Raw genomic sequence first — 19,682 nt, 5'->3', positions numbered from 1 at the left:
AGGCCCTGTCTGGCCAACCTCCCAGTCCCTGAAGGCTTTTGGAAAAACATCTTTCTGGGAGGCTTTTCTTTTCCCCCCAGCGGCATGCAATTCAAAGGCCCTAGCCATGGAGCCCACCACCATGGAGCTGCCCAATCTCTCCCTGCCCCCAGTCAGATTGAGTCTGGCGTGTGGCAGTGTGGAACACCCAAACCTCTGCCTGCAGGTGGGAAGCTGGTGGGGTAGAGCGTGAATGCTGGGGCCTCAGAGCTGGACTACCTTCCCGAGCATGCTCTCTGCCCGGAGATGTCCAGCTGTAGACCTCTGACCCCATTAACTGGATCAGTGGTAGGGTGGAAAGCAACGTGGGAAGGGAGGAAATGAAACTTGGGGTGCATACCACAGCAGTCCCCGAGACCTTTTCCTCCCAGGATGCTGCTGCACTCCCTAACCTGTCACGTGCAAAGAGAAAAATGTGGATTCACAAAGAGGCAGGCCCCCAAGGAGCTTCAGTTGGGGGGACGAGAGGAGTTTCTCACTTCTGACACCCCCACCCTTTGCTTTAAGGCTGCATTCTCCTCCCCTAATAGATGTTGCTTGAAGTACATGATGGTTTGTGTTTAGACATGTGACAAATGTGGAGAAAGTCAAGTTTTGTGTTTTAGAACAAAAGAGTGTGGAGTCTTTGAGGGGGGGAGGTTTCTCTCTCTCTTTTTCTCTCTCTCTTACACACACACACACACACACACACACACACACACACACACTCCTTTCTCCCCTCTTACTTGGCCTGGTGAATCTTCATGCAGAAATTTAACCCTAGCTTCTCAGAACCCACCCTTGTTGGAGTGGCCTTTATTTATTTATTTTCCCCCCTTTCTTACAGGGTTTCTTTCTAACCTCTAAACTGGCAGTGGGATATCCCCCAAGGGGTCCTGGATTATTAGAGGATTTAGGCTGGGCTGAGGGCCAACCCCCTACCCCCATACATGAATTTCTTTCACTGGGCCTCTAGTGTTGAATAAGAGTGGTGAAAGCAGACATCCCTGTCTTGTTCCTGTTCTAAGGGGAAATGGTTTCAGTGGTGTCTATTGAGTATGATGTTCATTGTAGTTTTGTCATGGCCTTTGTTATATTGAGACTAGAAGCCCCAGTGCACGAATTCGTGCATGGGTGGGGTCCCCAGGGGGTCATGGGGAGGCTGGGATGTGATCAATCCTCAGGGTGGACAGTGGACGCCCTTGCCAGCCCAGGATCAGGATCCATTCTGCTGAGGTTAGCACTGGTTGTTGGGAGCCACCTGACAGCCGCTTTTATATCCTTTCTTCCTTGTGTAACATCTAGGGAATGGAAGTGGTCATGGTGCCTGAGGCCAATTTCTAGGAGGCCAGCACCTCTGTTGAGATCATGCTGGTGGCACTAGTCTGGCGGTACCTGGCCTGTTCTCCGGAGATTGGGCCTGCGGGACTACCGAGGGAGTGAGTGGCTACTACTGGGATGGTGGGCTCTTAGGACTGGCCAGTCAGCTGAGTGACACTCCCGCTATGGGAGTGCACTGACCACCAGGGGGCAGCTCCTGTGTTGAGTGTCTGCCCTGTGGTGATCAATGCACGTCATAGCAACTGGTGAACTCTGGCCGTTTGGTCGCTTAGGCTTTTATATATATAAATATGATCCCTCGAATCCCACTCTGCTGAGAGTTTTTATCAAAAATGGGTGTAGGATTTTGTCAAATGCCCTTTCTGAAATTTGATATGATCAAGTAATTTTTATCTTTCAAATTGTTTATGTGATGTATCACATTTATTGAGTTGTGAATATTGTTACCAGCATTGCACCCCTGGAATAAATCCCACTTAGTCATGATGTATGGTCTTTTTTAATATATTGCTGGATCCAATTTGCTAATATTTTGTTGGAGATTTTAGCATCTATGTTCACCAGGGATATTGGCCTGTAATTCTCTCTCTCTCTCTCTCTCTCTCTCTCTCTCTCTCTCTCTCTCTCTCTCTCTCTCTCTTTTGTAGTATATTTATTTGGTTTTGGAATTAGGATAATGCTAGCCTCATAAAAAGAGCTTGTAAGTGTTCCTTCCTATTCTTCATTTCTGACTTAATACTTTTATGTGTTGATGTTCTCACTGATTTCCTTGAAACTCTCATTAATATCCTTGAGCAACCTTATAACCATTGCTTTGAATGCTATATCTGGTAGTTTTCTTGCTTCCATTTCATTTAGTTCTTTTTCTGAAGATTTTTCCTGTTCTTTCTTGCTTCCATTTTATTTAGTTCTTTTTCTGGAGATTTATAACATGTTTCTCTGTCTGCATTTTGGCTGCTTCTGGGACCCCTAGGAGAGATTCACCTTATCCCTTTTGTAGTGTTTGTTTCTATGTCTTAGTTAGATCTGATATGTCTCCCATACTTGATAGAGTCACTTTGTGTAGTAGGTGTCCTAAAGAGCCCAGGGTTCAGCCTCCCCAGTCACCTGAGCTGGGCACTTTAGGTGTGACCCTGTGTAAGCTGTGCGCACTGACCTATTGTAGTTGAGCTTTAATTTATGTTGGTGTCATCAGGAAGGATGGACTCCAGGCCAATCATTTGTGAGGATCGGCTGTGTGGAACAGGACTTGCTTCAGTGGGGCTTCGGTGCTCACCGTGTCTGTCCCTTGAGTGTGTCCCTTGTGGAGGTGGTAGGATTGTAATCCAGCATGGTCAAAGTTGACCACCAGGTGCACTGGCTCTGGGGCCTCCCGGGAGGTCTAAAGTCACCCTTTGCCTGTGCCCTGCCTGTGCCACCCATCATGAACTACAAAGCAATCTGCAGATGGCTGCAACTTGTATTGAGCTTGGAGGTGCCCAAGAGAGGCCAGCTGTGAACCATGGTGGGCAGTGGCTAGTGCTGGTGTGGGGCTACTTATTGAGAAGTATAGAACATGCTGGTGCAAGCTTCTGCTTGTTTGAGAGATTTTAGGAAAGTCCAAAGCTTGAGGCAAGAGAGGCCAGTTATATGGAAAAGCCATTGTAAATGGCTTGGATGAGCCTGTAAGTAAAAAGGGGTGGGGTCTTAGGAATCACTAGGGCGAGGTGAAACGTGTGATCCAGGTTAATGGAGATTCAGATATAGCACAGCCAGTCAGCTCTATGGCAGGGAGGTCTCATTAAGGGAACACTGGCCTCTGCCAGCACTTCCGTCTTGGAGAAAGCTCCCTCCAGCTCTTGCCCTGGTTCCTTTCAAGTTGCTGCCCATGTTGGCGCTCAGAGGGAGCAAGTCCAGGAATAGGCCCTTTAAGAGGAATTTTATGGGTCTCCAGCAGTCTCTGTATCACTCAGCCACAACCCCTGCTGGTTTTTACAGCCTGAAGGTATGGGCATTTCTCTTCATGACACTGGACCCATGTGCTGGGAGCCAGGGGAACCTCCACATCCAAGATATCTCTCCTGATTATAAATGGCCACACGGGGGCATCAGACCACCAGGGTCCAGGATTCCAACCATGTCTCCACCCCTCCTACCAGGTTCAATGTGCTTTTTTAACTCCCTAGTTGTAGGACCTCTGTTCAGCTAGATTTCACGTGGTTCTGAATGATGGTTGCTTTGCATTTTAGTTGTAAAATTTTTTCAGAATATATTTTTATCATTCCAAAGTTTCTTTATTCTTCATAGTTTTCTAATGAACAAATAATTAGTTTTCCTGAGTAAGATTATAAAAAAGTTAATTCTTCTACCAAAAGTGTAAAGACAAATAAAATGTAGACGCACAATACAAATTGTTTACATAGCATTACATGTGCAGAGATACTGACTGCTGCTCTTCACAATGATCGCCCCACTCCTTAAAAAGACTGCAGCAAAGGATTCAATTGTCCAAAAATACTTTGAACTACAGTAATTAAATTCTTCAGTCCATAAACCTATCCCTCATCTATTGTGTTGCTAGGGAAAACATGAGCAAAATCTATCATTCGCACTTCTACTTCCCCAATCTCTCTCTCTTTTTTTTTATAAATATATTTTTATTGATTTTGTACAGAGAGGAAGGGAGAGAGATAGAGAGTTAGAAACATCGATGAGAGAGTCATGAGAGAGAGTCATCGATCAGTTGCCTCTTGCACACCCCCTACTGGGGATATGCCCGCAACCAAGGTACATGCCCTTGACTGGAATCGAACCCGGGTCCCTTCAGTCCCCAAGCCGACGCTCTATCCGTTGAGCTAAACCGGTCCCGGCTACTTCCCCAATCTCTTGGCAACCAGTGGGAAGATGGTAGAAAACTTTTTCCAGTTGGGAAAGTAAATTTCCATTTAAATGTTCCTGTGACAAGCTTTTCCACCCATTGTCTTGTTCTGTATTTTCAACTTTCAATGAAGTCTGGCTGTGATGCTTTCTTGAATACTTTTTTTTCTGTGACAAGCATACATCTTAGACTAGCTTTTGCCTACTGAAGCCTTTATTTTTCCATTTGTTGTGGAACTTAACACTCAAAAGTTATTATTGTACTCCAGTACGTCTGTGTCCGAGTTGTCCTTTGGACAAACACTTTTCTGCCAATGTTCTGTCATTTGATTTTGTAGTAGTTGGATGAGATGAACCTTCATAAACAAACAGTAATGAACTTGCATAGCAGTTAAGCTGCTTCTGGCTTTCAAACCACTGCAGAACTCTCTCGATCTTCTGAATACTGGCAGCAACAGCATCTTTCTTTAAGCAGAATCCATTATGAAAAAACCTGGAAACTCCTTTTTTTAGAGTTTCTTTTGTCAAGCTTCTTCCATAGTACTGGCTTTGTGTCTCATAGCTATCAGAATGAACATGATAAAACCTCATGCCAAGAACCCAATCTCTTCCATTAATGGGTGTTGCTGAATCTTCTCAGATAAGGCAAAAGGATCATAGCTTTTTCGCCCTTCTTTACATCCCTTATACAGGACTTATTAAGTTTATGGGTCACATCTTCCAGTTTTAGGTATAAATCTTTGGTGCAGTGGGAGATGACCAAATGCTGTAATATTTTGGCAAATAATTTCATAGCTCAAAGAACACCATCAGTACTATCAGCAGCAAAAACCATATTATAGAACTCTAACTCTCTTGGGCCCCTTGGCGGTGGTTCTAGCTGTTTCAAAACTGTGCCATCTGGATGTTGTAAGATACCCACTTTGTCCTTCCCGTACATGCGCCTGGCCACCTCATGCGAGAGGAGCATGCAGCCTTCGAGGAAGCAGAGCGATAGAAACATCAGTGATGGGAGAGATTCTTGGTTGGTTGCCTCTTGCATGCCTCCCACAGGGGGTTGAGCCCCAAACCCAGGCATGCGCCCTGACTGGGAATTGAATCATTACCTTCTGGTTCATAGGTTGACATTCAACCATGGAGCCACAACAGCCGGGCTTTAATTGTAAGTTTTGCTGTGGTTGTGGGAGGCAGCAAATATTGCATTTATCTATGCCAACATCTTGACCAGAAGCCAAGGAAAAGAGCTTTAAACATGGAATATTTTCTTAGAAGAGTCTTCCTTGAAACTATTTACTACAGTTATTTTATAAACAAGGTAAGAATTGCAGGGATTCCTAGCCGGTATGGCTAGTGCAGTGGTTGGCAAATTGCAGCTCGTGAGCTACATGCGGCTCTTTGGCTCATTGAGTGTGGCTCTTCCACAAATACCACAGCCTGGGCAGTCTATTTGGAAGAAGTGGGGTTAGAAGAAGTTTAAATTTGGCTCTGAAAAGTAATTTCAATCATTGTACTGTTGATATTTGGTTCTGTTGACTAATGAGTTTGCCGACCACTGGGATGGAGCATCAGCCTGAAGACTGAAAAGTCCCAGGTTCGATTCTGGTCAATGGCACATACCCTGGTTGTGGGTGTGCAAGAGGCAGCCAATTAAAGATTATCTCTCATCAATGATGTCTCTATCTCTCTATCCATCTCTCTTCCTCTTTGAAATAAATAAAAATATATTAAAACAAGGAATTGCAAGGAAAAATCAACCTAAAAATAGGAATTAAATCTGTTTAATAGCTTTAATAATTCTAAATTTGTAAGTCTTACAAAAGGGCATTTCAGTTCTTCAGTTTATTGCAAACATATCTTTTTTAAAAAGTCACCCCTATTGTTGAAGCTATAATACAAAATTTTAATTATAGGCACTATACTATAGAGCACAATGAAGGACATCTGATTTAAATAACTGAAAGCCATGCTTTGCTCAGGATACTACTGCACACATACCATGTGAGCTGTTTTACAACAGATGCTAGTTTGCCAAACTTCAGATGGCAAAACGCTGAGGTGTGTTTGATATTGTCCTGCCAGCTGTTTCTTGTCGCCCTAAAGAGTCTATTAGTATGAAATGTTGAGAGATCGCCTGTGGCCACCACTTCCTTTCTCACAGGTGACTCCACTGTGGTAGAACATTCATATCCTTATGATGCCAGGCCTAGCAAAAGCTTCCCATACCCACGGATATCACAGTGTTCTGTTCAACAAATTCTGTTGCCTCTTCAATTGTGTTGTTGATTTTGGCTTCTGCATCATTTGTTCATTTCTTAATCTGTCACTTGCTTTGTTTACACTTTTTTTCTTTGATCTGCACATAGTCACTGTGATTAGCAATCAAAGGAGAAGACTGCCACCACCTACTGCTGTTGCTGCACATTTTCCAATTTTCTGCATGCCAGCCAGTCACTCTACCCATTACACTGTGAGTGGCTGCTGAGTGTTTTTCTGCCATTAGCCCAGACTGTGGCCCTGAACACGATTCCACCAGTCGTGTCTTCTTGAATACTCAGCTGAATCCAACACTTGGTTTTCATATTCTTGGTGGGGGAGGAGGGGTTCTGGTTCACCATGATACGGTAGCCTGCAGTCTGTATTGAAAGTGGTCCGTGCCCACCCTCCTCTCTCTCCAGTATTTAAAAAACACACTGCACCTGAGGAGAGGAGAGGAGAGAGAGAGAGAGAGAGAAAGAGAGAGAGAGAGAGAGAGAGAGAGAGAGAAAAGAGAGAGAGAGAGAGAGAGAGAGAGAGAGAGATGAGAGAGAAAGATATCAATGACTTGTCTCCCATATGCCCCCTGACCAAGGAACCAAACTTGAAAGTCCAAAACCCAGGCAGGTGCTCAGAGCAGGAATCAAATCTGAAACCTGCCAGTGCCCAGAACGATGCTCCAACCAACTGAGCCACAAGGCAGGGCATCTCTCCCCACTACTTTAAGAGCCTTCATCTTTTTTTTGTTATTTTTTTTAAATCAATCTTTATTGTTCATATTATTACAAAGGTTCCTCATTTCTTCCCCCCTCCACCAGGTTCCCACCTCACCCTTCTCCCTCTCCCCATCCCCCATTGTCCTCATCCATAGGTGCACAGTTTATGTTCAGTCTCTTCCTCCCTCCCTTTCCCCGATAGTAAATCCCTTTTCAGATAGTAAATCTGTTACTTAGCATTTTCTCATATCAATAATACCTCCACATGCCCAATGATACACTGCACACAAAAAACATTTCCAAATAGGTCAACCAGCCTCATCCAGGCCCCACTCAAGGCACTCACAGATCAACACCCCAGCGCTATACTAACTCAACACATCCAGATCTAAGCCTTCATCACTTGATTCAGCAGACCCTCAAGTTCCCGCAAAAGTTTCCAGCCATGTCTGAGAGGCAGCCGTGGGGGAGGGGCAGGCGAGGAGCGAGCTTGTTCCGGGCCTGGCTGCTCTGGGCCTGGCCTCTGTTGCTCTGGTTCGTTCCGCAACCAGCTGCTTCGGGTCTGGCCACTGCCGCTCCCGACCTAGTTGCTCCGGACTTGGCTGTTGCTGCTCCAGGCCTGGCTGCACCCGACCCGGCTGCTCTGGCCCCGGTTGCTCCGGGCCCGGCTGCTTCGGGCCTGGCCGCTCCCAGCCTGGCAGCCGCTGCTCCGGGCCTGGCCGCTCCCAGCCTGGCAGCCGCTGCTCCGGGCCTGGTTGCACCTGACCCGGCTGCTCTCGGCCCGGCTTCTCCGGGCCCGGCCACTCCGGGTCTGGGTGTTCCTGGACTGGCCACCCGGGTCTTGGCCACCTCCGCCTCAGGCCTGGCTGCCACTGCCCCAGGTCTGGCTGCTCCAGTGCTGGCCGTTGATGCTCTGGTTCTGGCTGCTGCTGCTCTGGGGCCTGGCCGCTGCTGCTCCGGGTCCGGCTGCCACTGCCTTGTGCCTGGCCACTCTAGGCCTGGTCGCCGCTGTTCCAACATTCTGTCCCTTTTTCTTTTCTTTCTTTTTTTTAAAAAACGCATTTATGTTGCAATGTTGGCTGGTGAGTTGAGTTCTGACTTAGTCTTTTATTTTTCAAGATCTTCTTTGTATTCTTTCTTAAGTAATTTTACTATCTTTTGCTCTCACTTGATTTCTTCACATTGAGAACTTCTTTGGTTTCTTCCTCCTTGTCCTGGGAGCTCAGCAGGTTGGCCTGTGGCACCCCTTTGTTCTCTGCGGCCTCCTGCGCTGCTTCAGCCTGTTGCTGGGGTCAGCGCTGCCCAGGAAGCAGCCCCCGTCCTTGGCTCCGTTGCCCGCGCTCAGAGGTCGATGGCTCAGGGGCACCCCCCCCCCCCGGGGGCCTTGTCGCCCGGCTCCCTGCCGGCGCCCGGCTGGCTGGTGTCCGGCAGGGGCTCCTGCTCCCTGTCGCATTCCTCCAGCTGGAGCTTTTTTTTTTTTCCTTCCCACTAGGGGAGTCCAGGATCAAAGTCAACAGACTGTCCTCTGCGCACAGTGTGCGTGACTCTGGGGGCTCCGCTTTTTGCCACTCCCCTGGGATTCCGCCTCACAGCCCCGTCTCCCCCTGCCCGAGCCTGAGTCCCCAGGGTCTGGTCCAGGACTGGGGTTCAGAGCAGTCCAGACTGAGGCATAGCGCCGCCGGAGGCTTTGTTTCTTCACGTTAGGGTAATCCAGCATCAAAGTCAACATTCAGTCCTCTGCGCACAATGTGCGCGCGACTCCGGGGGCCCCGCCTTTCGCTGCTCCCCCGGGATTCCGCCTCACAGCCCCGTCTCCCCCTGCCGGAGCCTGGGTCCCCAGGGTCTGGCCCATAACTGGGGCTCAGCGCTGCGGGTCGGGGGTTCAGCCCAGGCTGGGGGTTCTATTTCCTTCCTGCTAGGGAACGCCAGGCAGCACCCAGCCCTCTCCTCCTCTCCGGCTGCGACCTCTCCGCGCGCACGTGCATGGGAGCGCGCAGCATGTCTCCGTACCTTAGGCTTTTTTCAGCTCCTCTGATTTTCCTTCTGGTTTTCTCCCTCCTTCCTATTGTAGAGTTTTCAGTCAGTTGACTACCTGTAGCTCTGGGCAATGTCCACTCTACATTTTAGCTGTATTCCATTGAAATTGTTGTGTGCTGCTGCGGTTAGGTGTCTACCCGAGCAGCCATCTTGGATCCCCCTCTTTTTTTGTTATTGATTTCTACTTTTTTTTTTTTTGAGGGGGGTGTCAGTGTGGAAGACTGTATTATCTATGACATTATTTCTCCAGCATTTATTAAGGCTTGTATCTTGGCCTGGTATGTGGCTAATATTTGTAAAATTTCCATGTGTGCCTGAAATTAATGGTGATTCTTTAATTAAGAATTTAGAGTGCTGTAGTGGTTACTTGGATAAACCTAAATAAGTATTATATTTTTCAAATATTTCATACATTTACTATTTTTTTGTCTGATTTATTGATTACTAATGGGCAAGTGAAGATCTTGTACTTTAGGGCTCCATTGTTATGTGTCAGGACTTTAGTATTTTTCTGGCACATGATTCCTTTCATCACAATGTTCCTGTTATTACTAATAATCTCCTTTTGCCATAATGTCAATTCTGTCTCATAGAAGCTCAGCCACACTGTCTTTCTTTTGGGAGACATTAGGCTGGTATATCTTCTCCCTTTCATTTCCTTTTTCCTTCATGTGCTTGTGAAATCTATTTATTTAACTAGTTATTTTATTTTTAAAACATTGATTTCAGAGAGGAAGGGGAAGGGAGAGAATCGCAATGACGAAGAGAATCATCAATCGGCTTCCTGCTGTAACCCTGTAATCTATTACAGAAAACCAAAGAAGAACAAAGCAATACTTAGAGATGGAGTTACATTTATTAAGCGTGGGACCAGAGGAAAATGTCTTTCAAATTCTGGGCTCCAACATGCAGGAATTTACCCTATTTATATGTTCTTACCTTCTTTGTCTCCCAAATATGGGGTGTTTCTGGCCTTTTTTGCAAGTTCTTAAAGAGCCTGTATGTGCTGGGGCTTGAGACCTCAACCAGAGGCCTGGCCTGGTGGCAGCACAGATAACCTTGTCTGGGGAATGTTTAATGGCCTATCTGAAATGGCAGTAGTCTTAGCAAGCAAAAATTTTCAGAAGCCAAATAGCAGGATTAAAATTTCAAACAGCAGTTTTTAAATAAGATGGATGCTTCAATCCAGGCATATGCCCCAATTGGGAATTGAACTGTAACCTCCTGGATGCTCAAACACTGAGCCATGCTGGTCAGGCTATTTATTTATTTTAAAAATGTTTGATTGATTATTGATTTTAGAAAGAGAGGAATAGAGGGAGAGATAGAAATATCAATGCATGAACATCAATTGGCTGCCTCCCTGCACACCCCCTGTTGGTGATCAATCCTGAAACCTGGGCATGTGCCCTGACCAGGAACCAAACATGCAACTTCTTGGTACATGGGTCAGTGCTCAACCACTGAACCATACTGGCCAGGTGATGTTCATTTTTTATTCAGTCTATGAGTGTGGATCATTACAGGTTTATTAACTGGCAGGTATGGTCTGTTTTTACTTCTTGAAATATCGATGCATATGGATTTATTCCTACTGTTTATTTTCTTTTTTATGTACCATGCTTTTTAACCTTTTTTTTCATTCATGTATTTACTTCACAATCAAAACAAATCATAACTTAAAAATCATAATGTTTTAATTAATTAATTAATTAATTAATTTATTAAAACAGGTGTCACCAAACGTATTCTTTTTTAAAAAATATATTTTATTGATTTTGTACAGAGAGGAAGGGAGAGAGATAGAGAGTTAGAAACATCGATGAGAGAGAGTCATCGATCAGCTGCCTCTTGCACACCCCCTACTGGGGATATGCCCACAACCAAGGTACATGCCCCTGACAGCTCCTCCGCTCTTCCTTCTGGTTTTCTCTTTGCTTCTCGTTGTAAAATTTCCAGTCAGTCGACTTTCCTGTAGTTCTGGGTAATGTCCATTTTATATTTAGTTGTATTTTATTGAAATTGTTGTGTGCAACTGTGGCTAAGTGTTTACCTGTGCAGCCATCTTGGATTCTCCTGATTATCTTTCTTGCTCCAAGGAACTCAACAAATCTGTCTGCCCTCCATCCCAGGTAAATAGCGCCCTTGGCAATTCTGCCTGCTCTTGGGTCATCTGGCCATCACAGGCAGAGAAAGAGGGCCAGCCCCACAGGGCACTGGGCCTCTCAGGGAGGAGGGGAGAAGAGGCACTGATGGGCAGGGTGGGGGGGGGGGGAAGAAGATGGGGAAAATGAACACTCTAACCCTTGGCATAGTTTCAAAAAGCAGAGGGAAAATAAAGAATGTGGAGAGAGGGCCCACGTAGGACCACAGGCAGATCCTTCTATTTCCGGATGGATGTGGGCAGGAAGGCTTTCAGGGAAAACATTGCCAAGAGGGCTCGAGAGAAATGACTCAGGGCTGCACAGAGGCAGGCAATGTATGGGTTGCAGCATGTGGAGGGCTTTACTTCCTAAAGCCGACAGGGCAGGGCATGTAACTGAGGGAGTGAGCCACGTGCTCTAACCACCTTAGCTCCTGTAGGATGATTAGGTGCAGGGACACCGGGCTGCGGGGTCCGGGAGACAATAGAGAGGGGTGGGGACTGTGGAAAGCAGAGAACAGCCGAAGGGAGCAGCCCAGGCCAGCTCCAGCTGCTTGCTGCCATGGAGGAATACAGGTCTGGAGTGACCACAGTTTCTGATTTTTTTTCAAACAAATAAAAAAAATGTGGATTTTTATATGACACATTTATATAAACATTAGTGAGTACTTTCTGCTGCCTACTCTGTACAAGCAAGCAAACCCCATCTGGCCACGGGGACACCGTGTGCCCCTCCGCTCCAGGCCAACCTTGCCCTCAACTGAAAAGGCACGTGGTGCTGCCTCCACTTGTATCCGGGTGTGGCATTTACCCCCAGGTTCTCCCTCAAAGAGGATCCTTGGGCAAGCTCTCCAGGCCTCGGTTTACCCCACCTAAATAAGGGCAGATGATCTCTAAGGGCCCCTTCCAGCCAGAGTCTTATTCTCCTTTCTCAGCTTCCCCAGATCACTGCTACCTTCCACTGAGTAAGGCCCTACTGTGTGCCAGGCCCTGAGCTGCTTCCCCCAAGATCACACAACTGTTCATACACCCAGACCTGTCTGACTCCAAGGCCAGTGGCTTAGGCACCTTGTTCTCCTGTGCTCGGCTGGCCAGGCCACTGAACTTCCCAGACGCATCTCTCCCTTCCCCACAGGCAGGCACTTGGGCCAGGAAGCCACAGCTCTCACCTGCCCTGGGTCAGGACAACCTCTGGCCCAATCAGTTTTGTTACAAACAGAAACAACGGAGCCAAAATGGAGTTACTGCTGCCACCTCCCCTGCTCTGGGCCTGCAGGGGAGACTGCTGGAGAGAGGCAGTGTGCAGTGACCCCAGGCTTAAGCAAACATGACCTGGTGCTTCGGTAAATGTTTACTTTAGTCTTGGTGACTGGCAGGCAGAGGGGCAAGGTCCAAGGACCTCTGTTCCTGACAGCTGACACCCTGGGGAGCAGGTGGGGCAATAAGGGGGAGGAGGGAATGGTGGGGGAGCCTGGCTCCCTCCACTCCCTGTGGTGAGCTCTTCTGCTTTCTGGAGAGGTGAGGTGCTAAGCTCAGAGGCTGCAGGGAACAAATAGCAGTGTTTGCAGCTTCCTCATTGTTAGTAATATCCTGGGATCACACATACACACACAAACACACACACACACTCAAACACATACACACTCACACACACACGCACACACACACACACTCACACATACACTCACACACACACTAACACACACACACACACACACATACACACACACACACTCACACACTCACTCACACGATGCAAATATATACCCTCAGGTATGGCACACACAGCCCCCCTCTGGCTTAGGAAGATCACATCAGACACAACAGGGTCCTTCTCCCACGTGTCTCTTTGCTGCCAGCTTCCAACTCACAGAGGAGACCCAGGAGCTGGGCCCGAGTCAGTGTCTGCCGGGAAGACAACACCGTGCCCCCTGTCAGCTCTCTGCTGCCCCACCCACAAGGAGCTCAGGGGCTGGGGAGTCAGAGGGAGACCCTCCCTGTCCCAGAGGCTTGTGGGCGGGACTAAGATCACACCAGGCCCTCCCCACACCACAGGTCTTCATCTTTGGCATGTGCCCCGTCTGCTGTAGCACGAAGCTAGCTGACCTGCCAGCAGTCAGTCCCAAGGAAAAGGGAGAGAGGGGAGAACCAGAGACCATTTGGGGTAGTGGAGTTAAGCAGACTCACATTCAAATGCTTCCTCTGCCACTTGATAGCTGTGCACCTCAAGCAGGTCACTTCCCCTCCCCGAGCCCCATTTCCGCATCTGTAAAGTGGGCGTGATGATAATACTTACTCCATGAGGACTAACATAATGCCTATATTGCAAATCAGAAGATGCCTTAATCAATAAGCCAAATTTGTCTGGAGTCCTGTTCGTTAGTGCTAGTGGGCCCAGAGGAAAATCTTGCTTTTCAAATTCCTGGACCAATATGGTGGAAGGCCCCCTTATTTATATGTTTTTCAGCTCTTTGTTTTTCAAATTTGGAATGAGACTTCCAGACATTCTGAGAAAAAGTCCTGTGTGCTGGGACAGGCTATGAGATCATATCTCAAGGCCTTGTCTGGCACCAGCACTGACAACTCTGTCTGGGGCATAGTTTACAGCATCTCTGCAATGAAGAGTAGTCCTATTTTCCCCAATTTTTAAAGCAAGTAAATGTTTACAGATGCCAGAATAGCAGGGTTAATTTTTTTTGCAGTGTTATTTTTTAATATATAATAAATGTTTATTGTTCAGATTATTACAGGTGTTCCTCTCCCCCCCCCCCCCCAGCTTCCCTCCACCTGATTCCCCACCCCACCCAATGTCCTTACCCCCTGCCACTGTCTTCATCCATAGGTGTAAGATTTTTGTCCAGTCTCTTCCTGCATCCCTCAGACCCCCTTATCCCTGAGAATTGCCAGTCCACTCCCTTTCTATATCCCTGATTCTATTATATTCACCAGTCCATTTTCTACTCACTTAATTTTAATTTTTATTTTATTATTATTATTATTTTTTAGTTCTTGTCTTTTATTAACCTAAATACAATTACTTGTCTTCTGGCTTGTTGAAGCAATAGGTCAGACAGCATTTGCCACAATAATGTCTGTCAAAGTGGCTGGCCATGAAAACTCCAGCACCACATTCATCGGAAGGGCACTCTCGGCGAAGGCAACTGATTTTGCCATTTTCATCCACTTTGTAGTATTTCACGACAGTCAGCTTAACCTTCTTTCTCTTATGCTTGTTCTTCTTGGGAGTGGTATAAGATTTCTTCTTCCTTTTCTTGGCACCACCATGAAGTCTCAGCACAAGATGAAGCATGGACTTCTTTTGAATGTTGTAGTCAGACAAAGTATGCCCATCTTCCAGTTGCTTGCCAGCAAAGATCAGTCTTTGCTGATCAGGAGGAATTCCTTCCTTATCTTGGATCTTGGCCTTTACATTTTCTATTGTATATGAGGGTTCAACCTCGAGAGTGATGGTCTTCCCCGTGAGGGTTTTCATGAAAATCTGCATCTTGGCGGAGACTCCACCGCAGATGGCAGATCGGAAAAGCTATTCACTTGATTTTTAGATTCATTTGTTGGTAGGTATGTATTTGATGTTGTGCATAGTTTTTACCTTTACCTTTTTCTTCTTCTTCCTCTTCTTCTTTTTTTAAAAAAAATTTTAAATAAATCTGGCCAAAACCTGTTTGGCTCAGTGGATAGAGCGTTGGCCTGTGGACTGAGGGGTCCCGAGTTCTATTCTGGTCAAGGGCATGTACCTTGGTTGCAGGCACATCCCCAGTAGGGGGTATGCAAGAGGAAGCTGATCAATGACTCTCTCTCATCGATGTTTCTAACTCTCTATCCCTCTCTCTTCCTCTCTGTAAAAAATCAATAAAATATATTTAAAAATTTTAAATAAATCTTTATTGTTCATATTATTACAAATGTTCCTCATTTCCCCCCCTCCATTGCTCCCCTCCACCAGGCTCTCACCCCACCTTCTGCCCTTTCTCCCCCCCACCCCCGCCATTGACCTCATCTACAGGTGCACAGTTTATGTTTAGTCTCTTCCCGAACCCACCACTCCCCTTTTCCCCGAGAATCGTCAGTTCACTCCCCTTCCATACCTCTGATTCTATTATAATCACCCAGTAAATATTGTTCATCAGATTTTTTAATTTCCTTGGTTTTTAGATTGACTTGTTGATAGTTACGTATTTGTTGTTCATAATTTTTATCTTTATTTTCTTCCTCTTCCTAAAGAACCCCCTTCAGCAATTTATATAATTCTGGTTTGGTGGAGATGAACTCCTTTAGCTTTTTTTTTTTTTTTTTTTTTTTTTTGTGAAGCTCTTTATCTGGCCTTCGATTCTGAGTGATAGCTTTGCTGGGTAGAGTATTTTTGGCTGTAGGTTCTTGCTATTCATCACCTTGAATATTTCTTGCCATTCCCGTCTGGCCTGCATGGTTTCTGTTGAGAAATCAGCTGACAATCATATGGGTGCTCCTTTATAGGTAACTACCTGCTTTGCTCTTGCTGCTTTTAATATTCTCTCTTTGTCTTTTGCTCTTGAAATTTTAATAATGATGTGTCTTGGTGTGGTCCTCTTTGGATTCCTTTTGTTTGGGGTTCTGTGTGCTTCCTGGACTTGTAAGTCTAATTCTTTCACCAAATGGGGGAAGTTTTCTGTCACTATTTCTTCCAGTATGTTTTTGGTATCTTGCTCTCTCTCTTCTTCTGGGACCCCCATAATTCTGATGTTGGTTCGCTTGAAGTTGTCCCAGAGGTTTCTTATGTTATCTTCAACTTTCTGGATTCTCTTGTTTTCTTGCTTCTGCAGAGGAGTGACTTCTGGCTCTTTATGTTCCAAATCTTTGACTTGATTCTTGTGATCTTCCATTTTGTTTTTAGGACTCTGTATAGTATTTTTTATTTCAGACAATGTATTCTTTATTTCTAGTTGATCCCTTTTTATTTCTAGTTGATCCCTGTTCATATCCTCATAGGTCTCATTTATTTTATTGGCATTTTCTAGGAAATTCTTGAAAAACCTTACAAGCATGGTTTTGAACTCTATATCTAGTTGCTTCTTGTCTTCCATTTCTGTTGTTTGTGATCTGTTTCCTTGTCTCGGCATTTTCGCAGCTTCCCTGAGTTGGTAGGGTGGCTTTGTGTGTTAAAGTGTCCTATATGGTTCAGTGGGTCAGCCTCCCAGTTACCTGATGTGGACACTCTTGGTGTACCCCTTTGTGGACTGTGTGTACAGCCTTATTGTAGTTAAGTCTTGATTGTTGTTGGTATCACTGGGAGGAATTGACCTCCAGGCCAATTGGCTGTGAGGATCAGTTGTGTCTATGTCGGGAGACAGCCTTATTCGACTAGACTTGGAAAATTGCAAAAGCCTCTGTGTTCAGCTTTGATGGGGCAGAGTTTCAAGGTGGAGCCTATAGCCTTGGCTTCCTGTCAGCCCCGCCCTATGAGGTTCCTGATTCTGTGTTCCTCAGTGTCCTTTGGTCCTCGCTGCTTTGGTACTCGCTGCTTTGGTACTCGCTGCAAGCACCTTTGAGAGAAAGGTGCCCTCGAGTTTTGTCCACTACCAGACAATCTAGTCTCTCCCCCAATGAACCTGGAGCTGGGGTTCAGTGTATTTGGAAGTGGGGTTCAGAGCAGTCCGGAGCTTTTGTCACCTTCCTGCTAGGGCAATCCAGCTGCACAGGCAATCCTCTGGGTGAAATGTGCGCGACTCTGGGCTCTGCCTTTCGCTGCTCCCCTGAGTTTCCGCCTTACAGCCCAGAATCCCTCTGTATGAGCCTGGGTCCTCCTGGTCTCACCCAGAACTTGGGTTCAGTGCAGTCTAGAGCTTTTATCTCTCCGACCCCTGCTCTCCAGTTCCATCCTCTCCCCATGCATGCACCATGTCTCTGTATCTTGGGCTTTTACAGCTCCTCTGATTTTCCTTCTGGTTTTCTCTTTCCTTCTAATTGTAGAATTTCCAGTCAGTCAACTTTCTTGTAGTTCCAGATAATGTCCAGTTTGTATTTTAGTTTTATTTTTTTGAAATTGTTGTGTGAGGCTGCAGTTAGGCGTCTACCTATGCCACTATCTTGGTTTCCCCTTCTTCTTCCTCTTCTTAAAGAATACCCTTCAGCATTTCATGTAATCCTGGTTTGGTGGTGATGAACTCCTTTAACTTTTTCTTGTCTGTGAAGCTCTTTATCTGACCTTCAATTCTAAATGGTAGCTTTGCTGAGTAGAGTAATCTTGGTTGTAGATTCTTGCTATTCATCACTTTGAATATTTCTTTCCACTCCCTTCTGGCCTGCATAGTTTCTGTTGAGAAATCAGATGAGAAGTGTATGGGTACTCCCTTGTAAGTAACTAACTGTTTTTCTCTTGCTGCTTTCTAGATTCTCTCTTTGTCTTTTGCCATTGGCATTTTAATTATGTGTCTTGGTGTAGTCCTCTTTGAATTCCTCTTGTTTGGGGTTCTGTGTGCTACCTGGACTTGTAAGTCTATTTCTTTCACTAGGTAAGGAAAGCTTTCTGTCATTATTTCTTTCAATAGGTCTTCAATATCCTGTTCTCTCTTTTTCTGGCACCTCAAAAATCCAGATGTTGGTAGACTTAAAGCCGTCCCAGAGGCTTCTTACACTATCCTCACACTTTTTGATTCTTCTTTCTTTCTTTTTTCTTTCTTTCTTTCTTTCTTTCTTTCTTTCTTTCTTTCTCTCTCTCTCTCTTTCTTTCTCTCTCTCTCTCTCTCTTTCTTTCTTTCTTTCTTTCTTTCTTTCTTTCTTTCTTTCTTTCTTTCTTTCTTTCTTTCTTTCTTTCTTTCTTTCTTTCTCCCTCTCTGGTTGGGTGTTTTTTGTTTCCTCATATTCCAGATCTTTGGTTTGACTCTTGGGGTAAGTTGATGTATAGTTGAGTTTCTGTATATTCTTTATTTCGGACAGTGTATGCTTAATTTCTGATTGGTCCTTTTTCTTTCTTTCTTTCTTTCTTTCTTTCTTTCTTTTTTTTTTTTTTTTTTTGTATTCCAATTAAGGTCCTTGAAGGTCTCTTCAAGTTTCTCAGCAGTTTTTAGAAGATTCTTGAGTAACCTTATGAATGTGATTCTGAACTCTGTGTCATTCAGTAGTTTACTTTCCTCCATCTCTCCCATTTGTGACATGCTTCTGTGTCTCTGCATTTTGGTTGCCTCCCTGTGTTGATGGAGTGGCTTTGTGTGGTAGGTGTCCTATAAGGGCTAGTAGCTCAGCTTCCCCAATCACCTGAGGTGGTTGCTCTTGGTACACCCCTTTGTGTGCTGAGTGCAAAGTCTTGGTGTAGTTAAGCCTTGAATGCTATTGGTACACTGGGAGGAATTGACCTCCGGGCCAATTGGCTGTGAGGACCCATTGTGTCTATAATGGAAGAATTGCTGTGCTGGAGACATGCTTATGGTGCAGGCTTGTTTCAGTGGGGCTTTGGTGCTCAATGAATGTGTCACTTATGGATGTGAGGAGTTGAAATCGGGTGTCTCACACTGACCATTAGATACACTGGCTTCTGGATCTCCAATCAGGTGCAGTACAGCTACTGTCTGAGTCCACCCTGCAGGAGCTACAGTGAGAACCACAGTCCTCTCCTCCCTGCTTGGAGCTTGGAGGCTTTGGAGTTGTCTGCACCACGTTGCAAGTTTGCTAGGTTAAACTGCAATACAGAAGGCCATTCATATGCAAAAGCTGGTGCTTGGAGCTTGGGTGTGTTTTTAGATTGTGCAGGGTGGAGTCTCAGGGCATCACTAGACTAGGGCATGGCAAACAACAATGGTTGCCAGTCAGCCGTCTCTGCCTCTCCGACTGAGTCTTCATGTCTTGCATCCCAGCACAGCAAACAATTATTCTTGTGCGTAGCTCTGCAAACAAGCCACCCTCACTTCTGACCCGATGGCAGACACTCCAGCTTCTCTCCAGAAATAGGATTTCAGAGAGATTGTGAGCTCTTCAGGTTGAAGAAAACAATGCCCTCTGCCTGCTGGGATCCACTGCCAGCCCGAAGCGTGCCTGAGCCCTTGTACCTCAGTTTGTGCCCTGAATGCTCTTTTATCTTTCAGTCTAGTTGTAGAGCTTCCACTCAGCCAGCTTTCCCATGGTTCTGGGTGATAGACATTTTGTTTTTTAGTTGTAGTTTTGAAATTGTTGTGCATTGCAGCAGTTTAGGTGTGTTTACCTAAGCTGCCATCTTGGAGCTCTCTGAAGCAGGGTTAAATTTTAAACAGCAGTTTTCACCCAAGGTGGAGGTTCCTATGCTTCAATAGAACACCTAGCCCAGCTCTCATCTCAGGGTAAACCAGGCT

General features: G+C 45.8%; 1 protein-coding gene and 1 pseudogene across 1 annotated transcript; both read right to left on the bottom strand.

Annotated features, from left to right (window-relative positions):
* Nucleotides 1-3,617: 3,617 nt before the first annotated feature.
* LOC118702246 lies at nucleotides 3,618-5,214 on the bottom strand (annotated as a pseudogene).
* A 9,138-nt stretch (nucleotides 5,215-14,352) lies between these two features.
* LOC118702284 (ubiquitin-40S ribosomal protein S27a) lies at nucleotides 14,353-14,908 on the bottom strand. The gene has a single exon (XM_036408048.2). The coding sequence runs from the start codon at nucleotides 14,867-14,869 to the stop codon at nucleotides 14,399-14,401; it is 471 nt and encodes a 156-aa protein (XP_036263941.2). The 5' UTR covers nucleotides 14,870-14,908; the 3' UTR covers nucleotides 14,353-14,398.
* Between the last annotated feature and the right edge of the window lie 4,774 nt (nucleotides 14,909-19,682).

This window comes from Pipistrellus kuhlii, unplaced genomic scaffold, assembly GCF_014108245.1.
Source record: "Pipistrellus kuhlii isolate mPipKuh1 unplaced genomic scaffold, mPipKuh1.p scaffold_m20_p_38, whole genome shotgun sequence".
Classification (NCBI taxonomy): Eukaryota; Metazoa; Chordata; class Mammalia; order Chiroptera; family Vespertilionidae; genus Pipistrellus; species Pipistrellus kuhlii.
This window is presented reverse-complemented; position numbering and strand designations above follow the sequence as displayed.